Genomic DNA, 17441 nt, shown 5'->3' with positions numbered 1-17441 from the left:
GCGTCACTTTCCATTTTTAACCAGAGATAACGTCTGAGAAAGGAAAGAAATAATAATAATAATAATTCGCGAACACATGAGGTGGTGATAGTTAACGATTTATATATAACGTATTTCACTACGTGTATATTTCTTTAAAAATTCGCTCACTAATGAGTTAACGTCTAACTGTTTCCATCAATATTGCTTTTATTTCGTTTTGTGAGTCTATATACCTGAAAGATCGTGACATACAAATTGCGATAGAACTGTAGTCGACATTTAAATGCCAATTTAAAAACTGTTCATCCAAAAAGGAAATGTCATTCAAAAAGGACATCCGAAAAGGAAATAAACACGAGTAAAAAATCAAACGATTCAAAATCAGGAAATTTTCTGACATTTGCAATGAAGTGTCGTGTGTGTTTGGATTTGTGAAGAATGCAGATCCAATCTTGGTTGAATCTTCCAAACAACTCTTGGAACTAACTTGATGCGAAGGGTACTACCATGTCCACTGCCCGTCTTACTAAATTGGGGTATTCATTTGGAGTCTGCGCTCAAAATTTTTCAAGAATCTTCGATTTAAATTAATTTCGAAGTGTTCTATCAGTTGGGTATTCTGTTATCTGCTCCTGTTCTACTGCTGACAAGTGGTCTGTTATGATCCTATCGAATGGATTGTGTATCCAGTCGTACTAGAAGCAGTTTCTGGAAATTTATCATCAGATGTTGACGAAAGTTCTAAATATGTAACTCATTTTCCTTCAGTGAAGTCGGACAAGAAAATACCTTGCAGTTACCCTTTCTGTCTGGGTGTCCCAAAATCGAAGTTCTCTCTTAAGCGCAACTACTTTCTCACTTAGAAAGACGGTATTACTACTTCGGCCTTGAAGTGATACGTTAAGCTCTTTCAATTTCTCAAAAATATCATCCAAGCAGCACAATATTATAGGCCAATTTCATCCAGAACTTTCCACAAGACATCAAAGTTATCTCTGTGTGCAGTAGAAGCGAATCATGAAGAGGACCCATCTCCTTGTACAGATGGAAAATAGCCTACTGTATAAAGCACGTACTTTCTCAAAATTTAGAACACTGCTGCATTGTTCAACACTTCATTGACTTCGGGTTTCACTACTTCAGACGCCGTTGCCTCCCTATGTATCATGCAAAGTGTGAATTTTACGGAAAGAAAACAGCACACACTCTTGCCACGAACCTCCGTTTAGTTACTGTAACTGCTGCCACCCCATCGGTACATATACCAACACAGTTTGTCCATGACTGATTGCTGTCAAGAAAAAAAGGAATTCACAAGGAAGAAAATGTCTTCGCCTATAGTCCTCCCTTTCAGACATTTGTAAAATAGTCTGCCTTCGCGCATTTCATTTTCATAACAGCAGTATAGAAAAATAAAAATTTGGAAAGTTTCTAATATCAGTACTATCAAGTTGCAGGACACAGCGGCGGATGGCCAAGCGAAGGGGCCCGGGTTTGCTTCCCACTGCGAATCGGAAATTTTCTCCGCTCGCGGACTGGATGTTGTGTTCTTACGTTTGTTGTTGTTGTTTGTTGTTGTGGTCTTCAGTCCTGAGACTGGTTTGATGCAGCTCTCCATACTACTCTATCCTGTGCAAGCTTTTTCATCTCCCCGTACCTACTGCAACCTACATCCTTCTGAATCTGCTTAGTGTATTCATCTCTTGGTCTCCCTCTACGATTTTTACCCTCCACGCTTCCCTCCAATACTAAATTGGTGATCCCTTGATGCCTCAGAACATGTCCTACCAACCGATCCCTTCTTCTGGTCAAGTTGTGCCACAAACTTCTCTTCTCCCCAATGCTATTCAATACTTCCTCATTAGTTATGTGATCTACCCATCTAATCTTCAGCATTCTTCTGTAGCACCACATTTCGAAAGCTTCTATTCTCTTCTTGTCCAAACTATTTATCGTCCATGTTTCACTTCCATACATGGCTACACTCCATACGAATACTTTCAGAAATGACTTCCTGACACTTAAATCAATACTGGATGTTAACAAATTTCTCTTCTTCAGAAACGCTTTCCTTGCCATTGCCAGCCTACATTTTATATCCTCTCTACTTCGACCATCATCAGTTATCTTACGTTTGTATCGTCATGAATTACATTCCACTGTTGAGATGACCGTATGGGCAAATCCCGAATACCAATTTCAAAAAATGCAGGACGATTTTTGGGCAAAACCTCTATCAATATATGATTTAGCACATTTTGACAGTTGCAGGAGGAAATAATTGTTCAGTAATAATGTGTGGTCATTTGAAATTTGCAATTAAGATACCACTAGGGATGGTCATAGGGCTTTCTTGGGAACATTTTTGGGAATGTGACATCTACTTTTAGTTATTGCTCGTGACGCTTAGAAAATTCTGTGAGTTTCCTGATATGGCCTGGAAGTTTTGTCTGCAGGTCTCTCTATACTTTTATAAGCTAAAATTTTAAAGCAGAGAATACATTGCCATCGTTCCTCCTCATTCAAAACGATGCTGATTAAGTCTGATGCCAGACAATCAACTTGATGTTTACGTACTTCGATTTTGCGTGTGGAATTAACGGTGCTGATCGGAACACAGGAAAATGTATTTTGAGTATGTTCCTTATTAGAACTGCGTTCTTTCGAAGGAGAAGAGAGACTAGTTGAAAAACACTTCCATGAGATTTCTTGTTACCACTGCGTATCAGCCACTTCTATAACTTTCTTTTAAATCCGGTTACTGCTTCCTCTGAACACGCACTAGCATTCAACTTCCAGCCAACTCACTACCCTTGAACTGACTCCGGAAGCCTGGGAGAAATCGAGTGGACAGTCACAACGGCTGTGATTAACAATCTGTTCTTGTAGTCAGTACTGCAAAGTAGTAGCGGTCACATTGTCAAGCACCTTTCTGTCATTATTGGTTGTTAAATATTTGGTTGGTAGCTAACACCGTGGTTGATCAGTTACAGTTTGATATATAAGAGAGCAAATTAACAATGAAGGAGCTTCCGTGGTTCATGGAAATGAGGCACTGACACTAGCAATATTTATTCATCAGAAGTATTTTTCTTACACAACATGAAATGTAAATATTTTAATATAAAAGCTGTCGGCCCTCTCTATTACTCTGTGCGCCCAGCCCCCCCCCCCCCCCACCCCTACTTTGAGGACAGCTGATCTAGATCATGGTGGGAAAATGCAAAATTCTTGTTTGTTATCCTCCTTATGCCAATCTTTCGACTTTCCTCGCGAGATCTGTTGTTATACTTCGAAAACCTACTATTTTAGGGAAAAAAACTAAGTATTCACTCATTGCTGTATACTTCAGTCGTGAGGATTCAACTTGAGGTTCGTGTAGAGTAGAGAGTCTAAAAGGTACCTTTGCTGAGAGGCATAACCATTATAAGGAAGGAAGATAGAAAACTGCTTCCGCCGTCACACGGTATCTACTGACCAGAAGACTGCATAGTGTTAGCTGTTGTGCATAATAGGGACCCAATATTTTGTCAAGAATGTAGATGCAGTTATGTTTGTGCTAAATGCACTTTGGTGTTTCTGGAAAGAATAATTTACTAATGTGGATGCGTGTGAGCTACGCATACCAAAGAAGCGATGTACAGAGATCAGTAGCGCCTTCCTCGACGTACCAATCGTCGTCACTAGATACTGCTACTGGCCCCGACCTTTGCCCAGATGTCCTACGAAAAAGGCTACGTTCTGAACAGCGAATATCACAACGACTGATCATAGACAGGAAGACACAGGAGTTTTCAATATAAAATAGTCTTGGAAATTTCGATTTATATGCATGTGCACGTACCACTTCTTTCTTCACACAATGCTATTTTGGACATACAAAAGCTATATTACGTTTTAGCGCATTATATGACGACATTAAGCTTAAAAACGGAGCGACCACCAGAAAAAAAGAGGGGGGGGGGGGGGGGGGGGGGGGAGATCGTGTTTGGTGTCAGTATTAAGGAACAGTATGTAGTTGTAGTGGTCGCTGCTTTATTAAAAGTCCAAAGCAAAATTTATCAGAAAGGTTCCTCACAAAGCTCCTACAGTAAACTGTATAAACTGCTGGGAACTGCAAAAACAAGACATCTTACTAATATTATCAGACAGACATTTATGAAAAAGATATTTAGAAAGTAATTGACGCCACCTCTTTTTCATTGTACTTTGCGCCTTTTTTTCCTCTCTAACAGCGAAATAAGAACAAGCTGTAAAATAAAGAAACGATTTATGGTTGTGTTTGCATTCTGAAAATGTTTACAAATCAGCTAAAGGTCCCAAATATAGTGAATTAAAATTCCTGCTTTCAGTAATCTGTTGTGTAGTCTTCTGCCTCCATGTTACTGTCTCATATCTCCTCTGAAGGGCCGCAAAAGAGTGAACATTTTAATCCTAAGTGTTTTTGCATGACTGTCAGCTTGGGGATTTTTCAGGATTAGATTTATTGCAATGACTGACTAGGCGATATTGCCACAGGTTGCCCATTTGCTGTCACGTGCAGTGTCTTATCCATAATACAGGGTGCATTAAAAAAAATCGTCCGATTTGGCACTTCTGTGTCGAGCTGCACGGCGAATGGATTTCTGCGGACCCCTTGTGAAACTATGGCGGATGCGTTCGATGTCTTGTCAGACACTCGGGGACGGCCCGGCGATTTGCTTGTACACAACCAACCTGTTTCTCGGAATTGCTCATACCATCGTCTAATGCTCTGTTGGTGTAAGAGGATCCACACCATACCTAGTACGAAATTCACGCTGAGCAGTTGTTACTGACCCGCACTGCGTAAAACGTAGAACATAACACTTTCTGTTGTCCTGACACCATGTTTACTAGAACTGCTACCTAGCAGGAACCATGTCTCCTTCCAACAGTACGTTGTTCACGCACATATCTCAAATAATATAATAGTTTTTTTTCTTTAAATCGGATGATACTTTTTGACACACCTGTATACCAAATGCTGTAAAGGTTTAGTCTACAACGCTGCGTTGTTGTTTTTGGAGCGGCGTCCTTGTTGATATTAAGTGCAAAGTAGACCAACGTAAGTGGTTTTTCCCGTGTGTAGTGGTCCTTCGTGTGCTTAGAAGGAACTCTTTGAGTGTGAGGTCGCAAATTCAACCTTTAGTAAGGCTCATTGGAAAGCGTTGTGTTAACAATTATGACAGAAAAAATATCAGCTTCTAATCACCCACAATGTGCATCAATAGGGCGACAGAAAATGAGTGTCCGGGAGATCAGCCTTCTATGGGATATATGGATTAAAAGATGACGTAATAGACGTCGTTGAGATTCAATAAATGTTAAAAACAACCCATTAACTTGCACCATAAACACTCGAATGAAAAAAGATGCGCCGCAGTTCAAAAATGGCTCTAAGCACTATGGGACTTAACATCTGAGGGTCATCAGTCCCCTAGAACTTAGAACTACTTAAACCTAACTAACCTAAGGACATCACACACATCCATGCCCGAGGCAGGATTCGAACCTGCGACCGTAGCAGCAGCGCAGTTCCGGACTGAAGCGCCTAGAACCGCTCGGCCACAGAGTCCGGCTACGCCGCAGTGATAAGAAAGGTTCGCACCATCAAGATCGAACCGTGCAGGACGTCCAGCTAGTTTCCACTCGTAAAGAATGCATATAGAATCATATTGGTCTAATGGGGTGATGAGAACTGGTGGAATGTGATGGCACGTAACCTAATGCGAAACAGTCTGTCATGGAGCTTATCGTGAAATGGGCTATCCTTTAAGGCGTAGCTGCAGATAGTGTGATAATAAAATGATAATTAAACCAAGACCCTAGTTGTCGACAGGCGTTGATATACATCAACGGGAACAGTTGAAAATGTGTGCCCCAACTGGGACTCGAACCCGGGATCTCCTGCGTACATGGCAGACGCTCTATCCATCTGAGCCACCGAGGGCACAGAGGATAATGCGACTGCAGGGATTTATCCCTTGCACGCTCCCCGTGAGACCCACATTCCCAACTTAATGTCCACACACTACATTCGTAGTGCCCTTGCCCATTAAACTCATTACTCGCGGCAGACAGTCTTGCTGAGTCCCTGCAGTCGCACTGTCCTCTGTGCCCTCGGTGGGTCAGATGGATAGAGCGTCTTCCATGTACGCAGGAGATCCCGGGTTCGAGTCCCAGTCGGGGCACACATTTTCAACTTTCTCCGCTGATGTATATCAACGCCTGTAGATAGCTTAGGGTCTTGATTTAATTATCATTTCGCCCTAAGAGAGCTGCAAGGTCGCCGCATGTCCGAAAGAACAGATACCATCTTTATATAGTGTGATGATAGGCTTTATAGGCATGGAAAAGCAGACATCCAGAGGCTGAATTTGTCCAGTGGTTCCTGGTCGTATGAATTGCAATGTCACTCACTTTTCAGAAGGGTTAGATTGCTCTAAAAGAGTACGATTTTTATATGCAGAGAATGAATCAAGTAAAAGCAAGTTCTTTTGACCAGCTATTGGCCAAAAGCAGTGCTCATACCATAGTTGTAGTTCTCTTATGTCCATTTTCCTACTCTTGCTTGCTGTGACGTAAATATTCCCTGCTACCCCTGCAACATCAAGCACAGGAGAAAACTCGCGGCGTAGTAAATAACGTTCCAGCCAATCAGATTAACCGTCGGCATAATTCTATATATAGATGCATTAAGGCATTAATGATGATGGTCAATCTTGATACAACTCTCTTGGTACCTCTACATGTCAGGGTTCCTTTCATATGCATTTCCTCTGTAAATCCCGATTGGTCGGAGTTGAAAACAAATTTCTTGCTGAACGATGGAATATGTTCGTTCATCTCGTCTATAAATTTTCGGAGCGATTCCGTCGCTGTGCATCGTCAAGTTGACGCTTTGCCTAAAATTTCATCATCTTAAGTCTACCATTTCTGAAGCACTATTTGAAGTTATGCAACCATTCACTGCTTCCTTTGAAATCACTGTAATCTGCAACGCGTACAATTTGAAGTGCATAACGTAGTAGGTCACTATATGCACATCCTGTAAATTGTATCGAGCATCCTTGAAACGCGCAAACACCACTTTTTATAATAATTGCGCCTTGTCCTCCCTTGAATATCCGTAGTTTTTCTTATGCACTGCACGGTCATATTGTTGCAAATTTATTCGAAATCTGTTCATTTTTTTTTCTGTGCTGCGAATGATCGCCCATGTACGTAATTATGTTTGGTACATGACCATTTACTACGTTTCACTAGAGACGGGGCTTGGAGCTCCCTGTCCGACAAGGATTACGTGGCTCGACATTTGTTTCGATGTCAATTTCACTTGTTAAGCACTTATCGTCGTCATTGTTCTCCTCATATACATTGCCCGCAATGTCGAGCGTGTAAGACACATCGCACAGTCCACTGAGTCGTCTTGCGGAAACGCTAACAGTTCATCTGCCACGTCTTTCTCACTCTGCGAAATTCCTCGGGTTCCTTTCTGACGAAATGTCAACTTCGACAATAATTTAAATATAATGCAATGTTTGCTTTATTTATCGTTGCCATTGCTCTGCTTTGTATCAACACCACTAGATCTTCAGCACTGTTGTGGGCCACGGAGTACGTCTGTCGACACGGCCTTTCCAATTGTGTCGTCTGCTCAGACCCACTGAGTGCCCTTCAAAGTCTATGTGCGCTGTACACGGCCCATCCCTTAGTGCAGCGGGTCCAGGAAAACGGTCAGCTGCTCACTCTTGGTGGAGCCAGTGTGATGTTTCTGTGGGTTCCTGGTCATGCCGGTCTGCCAGGAAACGAAGATGGCTGCTGACGCTGCTGCCAAAGCTGCAGTCCTCGTACCTCAGCCCGCGGGGAAGTGGTGTCCATTTGGCATTGCCAATGGCCCTCCCTTCACAGAAATAAGCTCCGGCTTATTAAGCTTCTCTCAGCGGCTTGGGCGACCTCCTCTTGGCCTTCCTGCCGGGAGGAGGTTATTTTAACTGGGCTGCATTTTGGGCACTGCCTTTCTTTACCCATCGTCATTTGCTCAGTGGCGCTACTTACCACTTTGTACACATTGCACTCAAATTTTAACTGTCCGCCACTTCCTGTCCATTTTTTAACCTTTTACGTTCCCGTTTGGGTTTGCCGTCTGAGTTGTCGGAAATTTTAGCAAATGTCGCGTGGGCTGTCGACCGCGTCTTACTTATTTTATCCGCCAAAGGAGTAGTATGATGGCCATTTAATTTTTAGTTTTGGCCGTCGTTTCTGTATGGCGTCTTTTTTAGCCCTTTTTCCACGTGCCTGTTTTTAGCTGCCTTCTGTTACGTCAATTGGGACAGACGTGTAGTCGTTTTCTAAATCCTATCAATCTTTGTGTCCGCAGCTCGTGGTCTTGCGGTAGCGTTCTCGCTTCCCGCGCGCGGGGTCCCGGGTTCGATTCCCGGGTCAGGGATTTTCTCTGCCTCGTGATGACTGGGCGTTGTGTGTCTTTCATCATCATTGACTCGCAATTCGCCGAAGGACTTGCAACACGGCGGCCGAACTTCCCCGCCAACAATGCCATACGATCATTTCATTTCAGTCTTTGTGTTCTATAGTTTTGACTTGGGCGCGTATGACCCCAGTTGTTTTTTCACCTTAAAGCAAAGCAAAGCAAAGCAAAGCAAAACAAAACCAAACCAAGCACTATTGAGTTACTTCTGGATTACGCTGCGTAGCCTCACCATTGGACATGTCGAGTCCCGCCCCCCCCCCCCCCCCCTGTTGCCATTAGCAGCCAATATTGTGGTTGCATAGTAGACAGTATGTGGGGGCGTCGAATGCCGTAAACGTCATTGGCCTTTTGCGACCTCACACTCAAGGGATTCCTAGTTAGTGCAAGACGTTCAATAATACAAGAGCTTTATTATCATCAATGAAGTATGAAACTTGAATCGGCCGAACAATACATACATTTTCTGTTGGGTAACAAGATTCCCTGGACAAGCCTCACAGTGACTGAGACGATGAGCTGCTGCTTTGTGGGAAGAAAATGGAGTACTATCAGGCATTTGACTTGAGCATTTGAAGCAGTGTTGAAACAAATAAATGTATGATAGTTTGCCTTTCAAATCGAGGGTGCATAGTTACGTCGTTTTCTTATTACGAACAAAATTTAGCTTGCCGTTACAATCTTGTGCACCACAGATGACGTGCGGGCAAGTTTGACTCGTAACGTCGGTCTGGTGCGCCGCAACACAAGCAGACAAAGGCCTTGCGGCGCGGCGGGCTGAGAAGCGGCCTCCACGGGGAAGTGGCGCCGCCTAGCCCTGCAGGAGAAAGCTGAGGCTGGGCCAGCCCGAGCCCGCTGACCTCATTTCCAGGGGAACGCGCCGAGCCTGCTTGATTAGCAATACTAGCCTGTGGCGCACACACAGCAGAGATTAGTGTGCAGTGACAAATTAATTACGGCGTCTGCATAGCCCTTCATATGTAAAGTAAAAGAGAGAGAGAGAGAGAGAGAGAGAGAGAGAGAGAGAGAGAGAGAGAGAGAGAGAGAGAGAGATGAGGGAGCGGGGACTGAATTTGTCATACTATCATGTAATATGTTTATTAGCACTTGTGACTAGTAAAGGTGATCTAGTGGTTAAGGCTATATATGAAAAGCGGGCCTGTTCAAAAAGAGAGATATACAAATCCCCTCGCAGCTATTGTGAATTAGATCGTACTCAGTTCCACATAATGCTTGTAAATATACACTGACGGAAAAACATCACAACACCAAGTAGTAGTTGGGTGACATAAACGGAACTTGGTAGACGTGTTTCTGCATCTGAAAGCCGATACCTGTTTATATTTCACGCCAGTTCCGTAAAGAGTGGCGCTAGTAACGCCACTAGAAGAACAAAAATCTGGTTTGCTTGAAATTCACACTGTAATGGTCGTGAGTGTTAATTACCTCTGAGACTGGAAGTGGTGAGTTGATGTTAGTCAAGAATGCAATTACCGACACCTCTCAGAGTTTGAATGAGGTCAAGTAATAGGGTTAGGAAAAGCTTTGTTTCTTCTGCGATATTGCAGAAAAACTTGGCAGGAATGCAGCCACTGTAAATCATTGCCGGAAGTGGTGGTCACTAGAATGTTTGATCAGAAGATATCTGGGCTCCAGATGGCCACACGGCATTATTGAGAGGGAAGACCATCGTGTTCGGCATATGGCTCTGGTGCATCGTACTGCATTTGCAGCAGCAATTTGAGCAGCAGTTGGCATCACAGTGGCACAAAGAACTGTTACAAATTGGTTGCTTCAAACATAGCTCCGAGCCAGGACGCCCTGTAGCATGCATTCCACTGACACCAAACCAGCACTATTTATGACTTCAGTCGTGTCCAGCCAGAGCTCGCCGGAAGATAGGGTGGAAGCAGATTGTGTTTACTGATGAAAGCTGGTTCTGCCTCGGTGCCAGAGATGACTGTGTTGTTTAGGAGGATGGCAGTTGAGGGCCTGCAACCAATCTGTCTGCATGCTAGGCACATGGGATACACCTGGAGTTGTGATGTATGGTACAGTTTCGTATGCCAGCAGGAGCACTCTCATGGTTATATCACAGACCCTGACTGGAAATTTGTAGGTCAATCTGGTTACTCGACCTGTTGCACTAAGATTCATGAACAGCATTCCAGGGGATGTTTTCCAAAAGGATAATGCATCCCCACATACTGTTGTTGTAGCCCAACATGCTCTACAGTGCGTCAACATGTTGCCGTGGGCTGCTCAGTCACCAGGTCTGTCTCCAATCGAGCACATATCGGACATCATTGGACAACACTCCAGGGCCGCCCACAGCCAAGATTAACTGCCTGACTGACTCAAGTGCAGCAGGCATGGAACTCCATCCCACAAACTGACGTCTGGCACCATTACAACACGATGCATTCATGTTTGCAAACTTACATTCAACTTTCTGGCTGTTACACTGGTCCTTAATGTACCAACATTTCACAATTACAATGACTTATTTGCACCTGTGATTTTGCAGAGTTAACAGGGTTACCACAGGTTCTGGAAATCGGAATATCAGGGAATTTTAAATACATCAGGAAAGTCTGGGAAATATCAGGAAAATTTGAAGAAAAAAAAAACACTCGAAAAATTTCATTTTTGTCTCAGTAGATGGAAATGATCTGTTTACTGATGTGTCAAGCGTCACTGGCTGGGTGCAGCTAAGTATATGTGCCGCTTCCCTACTTCCTCATTCCTGCTGCTTCTCTCCTTCCACTCACCTCAGCTTACTGTCAGTGATGCCATCACTTCTTGCCACTAGCCAGCAGCCGCCGATGAGAGGAAGAGAGGCATGAGGAGTGGTTTGCTTGGATCTGATTCTCAGACACTAGATGTAGCGGTCAGAGACGGCAGTCATGTGAATGTCTGAGTGATTGTATGAATGTGTCTGTGCTCTCGTTTTCTGACAAAAGCTTTGGCTGAAAATTTAGTTGTGATAGTGATTGTCTTTTCTATGTGATTGTCATTTCTATGTGCTTGTCCGTGGCTCAGCGATCATCCTTAGGGCGAGTTGCTACCTATCCTCATTAGTATTGATTCTGGATTGATCACCGTGGTCTCATTTCATCAACATGCTGTCTGTGGCTTGTGAATAGCTGGCCACATGAGTGGATTTCCAGGATGGGCCAAAACCGGAGGCCATTTCTGCGGGAATCTGCAATGAATTGGGACTGCCGACCTGAAGCCATTCGTTTCCCACTAATGAGCAGGCCCTGCCCATTGGATCTAGTCTCACTGATCTATCCACAGGCTGGGACTGTTTGTGTGTGGCCTAATGCAGTGGACTTTCATGGTGTATCAATGGACCCAGGACTGCAGTGCCCCTCCGTGTGCCAGAGACCATGGGCAATGAGTTTCAGGAATTGCAACTATCTCACTGTAAGCACGTTGTGCAGTGTGGCAGTTTATAGACACTTTACATGTTCTAGTACATTTTGATTTGTCAAAAGTAGTTAATATGTTAGAAAGTATGGACAATGAGAGGAAGAAAATTGTTTGTCTCTGGGACTTCGTATGCCATGCAGTCATATATTTCTTGAAAGAAAAATCGCACAATACCCGTAAAATAACAGATGTAACACAGTGGGTAATAACTGACAATAACAAATATAGTCAAACCAACATTTTATTGGCGGTCACTTACAGTGTTGATTTGCACAATTCTTCCCCACCTTATACACTTCTTTCAAGAGACCTACACTTTTCTGAGATTATTTCTGAAATCAGTTAAGGTATTTTAAATCCATATTGTGACGCCAAGGAAATGCGTATTTTTGTCACTAAATGTGTTTCATTTTATTGAAATAAAATAACATCAGTGGTTTTAATGAAGCACACATACCATTTGGCTTGTTTTCTCTGTCTAAAACAGTTCATTACAAAAGATGTTGATGTTAGTAAATATGATTTTTGCTCACATCAGGAAATGCCATCTGCATGCAAATTTTTTTGGATTTTTCCTCCTTCGCACTATTGTTTCTTGTACTGTAACTGCAAAGACAGATTGTCAACTTATGTCTTAACTTACCCTTGAGGTTTCATAATTTGTCAGGGAAAAATGCTAAAACTTGTCTGGAAATCAGGGAATTTCACTTGGGGAAACTTGGGGCAATCCTAGTTAATAACTTAAATATGTTATCTACACAGGTATATTTCCGTGATTTCATTACTCTACTTAGTTTATTTTGTGTTGCGATTTTTTCCATCAGTATATGATGAAGTTGTTTGTTAGAATTCTCTCCTTTTTGTTTCTGAATCTGTGGCAGACTTGGCAAGTACATGTGTGTGTGACATGGCCAACTGACCTGTCGCAAGTTCGTCAGGTTGCTTGCGTACTACCTAAAATGGAGGATTCTTAGCTCACTAAAACACCCCCTCCCACCCTGAACATTCTTCGAGAAAATCACCCCTTAAGTTTGTCTCTTAATTGACTCATAATTGATGAGCTCAACAGATAATTGAAAACTGAAACTTTTTCATCATATGTAGGATCCAGATGCACACAGTTTTCCAAGAAATTGAGAAAGGAAACTAATATGCCTGCCACTTTATGTACAGAAAAGGTTAACTCAACCCACCCCTTCAAGTAAAGTAGTGTCGGCCAAGCGACCAAGGCAACTGTTTGCAGAGCAGGAGTCCTGTGTTAGATTCCTTCATATGCTTTTTTTTTTTTTTTTTTTTTTTTTTTTTGAAGGTGTGTTTGGTTCCAGGGATATAATAGTGATAAAAATTCCTACAAGTACACTCCAGGTTCGCTACTATTACTGCTGGAAATCGTCACTTTTAAATGATTGTATTCAAAACTACACAAAAATGAACAAGCAATTAGGATGACATACTTGGGTTTCGTGTATTTTCATGCATGTACTGTCAGCTATCGATGGTTCCTTGTGAGGGATTGGAAAAGAGTCCTTGGATTATCAGGCAATGAGAATTAAACTTAAAATTCATCACTAATTCAGGTTCTTTGAAAATTTATCTACCTACGTTGTTAATATCCTTCATTGATTTATTTGTCTTACTATTCCTGTTCCTATTTAGATACTGGTACCGAGTAAAATGCATATGAGAATGGAGGGGAGGAGACAAACAGCTTAGTCCATGTAGGAATTGAATTCAGGTCCTCCATTCCCCAGGCAGGTGCCTTGGTTGCTCGGCAGGTGCTGTTTTGCAGGAAGGAGTAAACAATCTGAGTATATTGACAGCAACCGCAATAGTTTATTTTCTCAATTTATCAGAAATTACGCATTTATCGACCCCATACATGACGTTGAAAATTGCTTAGTTTTCGAATATCTCTTTATTCCATTGATTTGGAGCTACTTGAACATTAAGGACTTCAGGGATTATTTTCTCAAAACTGGAAAGGGGGAGGGAGAGGTAATGAGCCAAAATCTCTTAGTTCTTGGGTTTGTGTTGTACCCAAGTGACATGCCAAATATGTGCCACATCAGTTGGCCATGTCTGAGGCCTTGCCCTTGTTAGTAGTATTAGCAACATAATGCTGTCAGGTGCTTCTAGAATTCCTTATACAAGTATTAGCTTTCTTACAACATGAGAAGTATCATTTTGTATGCTTTGATATATAAAATGTGCATTTACTATCATATACAGTTACTAATGGTTCATTAGAATAATGACTAAGTTATTATCCAAACTCTACTTTTACCTACCCTGCCTTCAATGCTGACAATTACTCTCCTGTAAACCAAAAGATCATTGTGCCTTATCATATTTAAGATAATGTATTGAATGTTCAGACTGTTGATAACCTCCCCATATTTTTCCTAAAGACGTGGCTAATAAAGTGCAATTAAAAAGTTACAAGAATGGATCAAATTAGTATAAACACAGCAAGGTAGAAGGAATATAGTGCCTAGGCTCTGAGGTGTGCTATTGGAAGGCATTTTAGAAGTCAGATAAGTGGCTAACTGTCTCTAAGAAATTGTAAACTACCAGTTGGCGTTGATATTGGGTACAACTTTACTGTCATGATAAAGATGAAGAACTAAACTGATACAGTGAAGATGCTGCATGGAAAATTTTCTCCGTGAACTAAATAAATCATGCTGTGGGATTACACACTTGACCCATTTGGTCAGTTAACACAGTCTGGGAGCGCCTATAGCAAATGTATCAATGCTGCTTTCATGATTTGACAGTGTGTGTTACATCCCCAGAAATTTATTTAAATTATAGCACTGATAACTCTTATTATGGACAGCATGATGGCACAAATTCACATGAAGAGTGATTACAGATTCGTATCTGGAGCAATTCTCCTTTAAGTGAGATTATCACTTACACATTATATTGAATCATAAGGAACTCCATTGCTTAGCCTGCACTAGAAGATTAGAACAGATACAGAAATAGTACCTGATGTGATCAAGAGGGCCTAAATGGGAATGAGAAACTTTCTCCCTCTGTGTAATGATTGTGATAGTTCATAAATCAGACTGAATAATTAAAGAAGTATTTCATTTTGAACTTTTTAAAGGCACTGCTTGCAGTGGCAAAGTCACTAAAGTTCTTTTGAAGTTACGATTTTCATTTATAGAAATATATATTGCTGTAAGAAATTATAACTAATTTTCAAAATAAATTTTATAAAAACTAAGAGTAAATGCATTTAATTTCATTAATCTAATCATTAATATGTACCACTGTTCACTAACTTTTGTAAGGCAATGAAAAATCAATGGAGTTGTTTGGTTACCTCAAACACTTTATTTGTAAAAAATTAAGGAGCTTCTTAAAATTAAGTGTTAATGTGTTTTGAATTAGAATCTTTAAATTTTCTCTAATTCTTTGCAGGCCTAGAATGACAGTGAAGTGGTAACTCAAATTAACAATGCGCAAGTCCCATGACAGTGATAGTCATTCAACATGTTCCGTGGGTGGAGGTGGACAACGCAAGCGTGGCCTCTCACGTTTCTCACTGCGCCGTCTGCTTTACTCCAGTCCTCTAGTCACTCGCCGCATCACCAGGGGTTCTGGATCAACAAAGAGTTCTCGCAGTTCTGCTGCAAATGGTGACAAAAATATTTATTTAAAGTGATTTCAATTGTGCATGTATAGAAATTGTACTAAAGTCTTAAGTAGGTTTCTTAAATGTAAACATAAAATTATGTATTTATGTAGATAGCAAACTGGGATATTTCTGTTGTGTCAGATTGAAGACGTTTGTGCAGGCAGCATTCAAAAGGAACTGTCGCATAAGAGGCTGAGGCTTAAGCCATTAGGTGTACAACTGTGTTTTTTTTCCCCCCCCAAAGCAGTACTGAAATAATCCAGTAATAACCCAAAATTTTCTGATTTAACTAATTGCCTTCGCGTTATCCAAAATGCGTGGCTTCAATTATTATAATAGTTCTTTAGTAGCTTTATAAGGAAATGGAGTATGTCTACAAGCAGAGACAAAGAGCTACATTGTCCCTTCAAAGGTGCGGTATGTAAACAACCTAAAGTTTTGCACCACCTTTACTTCGGCAAATGTGTGAGAGCTCAGAGTCAAGGAGAATAAGGAATGAAAGAGCAAAATTTACAAAGAGGAATAAATGGCTTTCATGTAAAACTAAGTGATAATCAAAACAAAGGAAAGCTGCTTGAAAGTGCACATCTGCGAAATGAAACAATGTTGCTCACTTCTATGCACTGTAATGTGGTAGAGATGTAGCTGCTCAAGCCTGACTCATTTTCCAGTCGCAGGCCTGCTGAAGTCATCCAGGGTGAGGGGGGGGGGGGGGGGGGAGTTTCTTGTGATGATTATCTGCAAGATTAAACTGATCCTAAGTATGATCAATTTGATTTGTGTCAGCAGGTACTGCACAGCCGTCCATTCGGTTGAGTTTGGCATACTGGATGGAGGTGTTAGGATGCGGTGTGCTCCTACACTGCCACATCTTAAGACAAACTAATTGCTTAAGTGTTGACAGCAAGTTGGGAGGATTTTGCCCACAACTGCACAGTCCTCAAATTACCCTTGATGGCAATGGTAGGTGTTGGACATCTGTTCATGACCACCCCACATCTTTGCTGAATCCATTGGACTGCGTACCAAAGATTTGCATTGGTACGTGGTCACCTCCACAATCTTCTGTGACAATCATCAGGTATCAGACAAACAGGGATGTGGTAAAAATCATTTCAAGAAAGAGGTTTCACAACAAAATAGTCCTAATTCAGTTTTAGTTAAGACATAGTCTGTTGTAACTAAAACTAAATTAAGACTATGAGCGTTGGTAATAACTAAACTGCAATAATTTACAGGTACTCCATTTCCTTTTATTGAGAATTTAGAATTATGTGTTAACAAGGAAATAATTAGCCAGAAATATCTTAAAAATTATGGAATACTTGACTAGTTCCTGAAGTTTGGGTTTAAACTGTAATATTTAAGAGTTAATCAAACTACTTTCAAAAATTTTTCATGTTTAAATATGACTTAAGTTCATGTCAGCATGGTTGCTTTTTCCTTTGTGGGTGAAAAATAATTTTTAATCTCAAGAAAAATCATCACCAGACTACAAAAAGTAACTGAATTGGCTCAATTTTACATATCTGTCCACATACATACTGTGTAAGCCATTGTACAATGCTTGGTGGAGACAAACAGTGACACTTATTCTATTTGAATATGGAGTGTTAGAAAAAATAACTTGAAGTACACCCAACAGCAGTCTGCAAAAATGCAGGATTTCACTAAAACAGTGTTGCCTTACTGCCAATGATCCCATTGAACTTCCTTGACTTTTTCTATTGTGCTTAAATATTGGGATCTACTAAATTGTGTCTTTCTTCTTAATGCCATCAGGCCTACTTAATCAGGACACTGGCTTAATAACCCAGGATAGATTTGCTGGTAGAGCTCTAGAAAGGGTCATGCATATATATGTGG

General features: G+C 41.4%; 1 protein-coding gene across 1 annotated transcript in view; it reads left to right on the top strand.

Annotated features, from left to right (window-relative positions):
- Window positions 1-17441, top strand: part of LOC124612751 (E3 ubiquitin-protein ligase RNF19A-like) — a 190608-nt gene that overhangs the window by 51384 nt on the left and 121783 nt on the right. Inside the window, exon 2 of the mRNA XM_047141145.1 lies at window positions 15359-15576. Within this exon, the coding sequence (XP_046997101.1) occupies window positions 15396-15576 (181 nt within the window). The 5' untranslated portion in view covers window positions 15359-15395. The remainder of the gene's footprint in view (window positions 1-15358; window positions 15577-17441) is intronic.

Source organism: Schistocerca americana, chromosome 1 (genome assembly GCF_021461395.2).
Source record: "Schistocerca americana isolate TAMUIC-IGC-003095 chromosome 1, iqSchAmer2.1, whole genome shotgun sequence".
Taxonomy (NCBI): Eukaryota; Metazoa; Arthropoda; class Insecta; order Orthoptera; family Acrididae; genus Schistocerca; species Schistocerca americana.
This window is presented reverse-complemented; position numbering and strand designations above follow the sequence as displayed.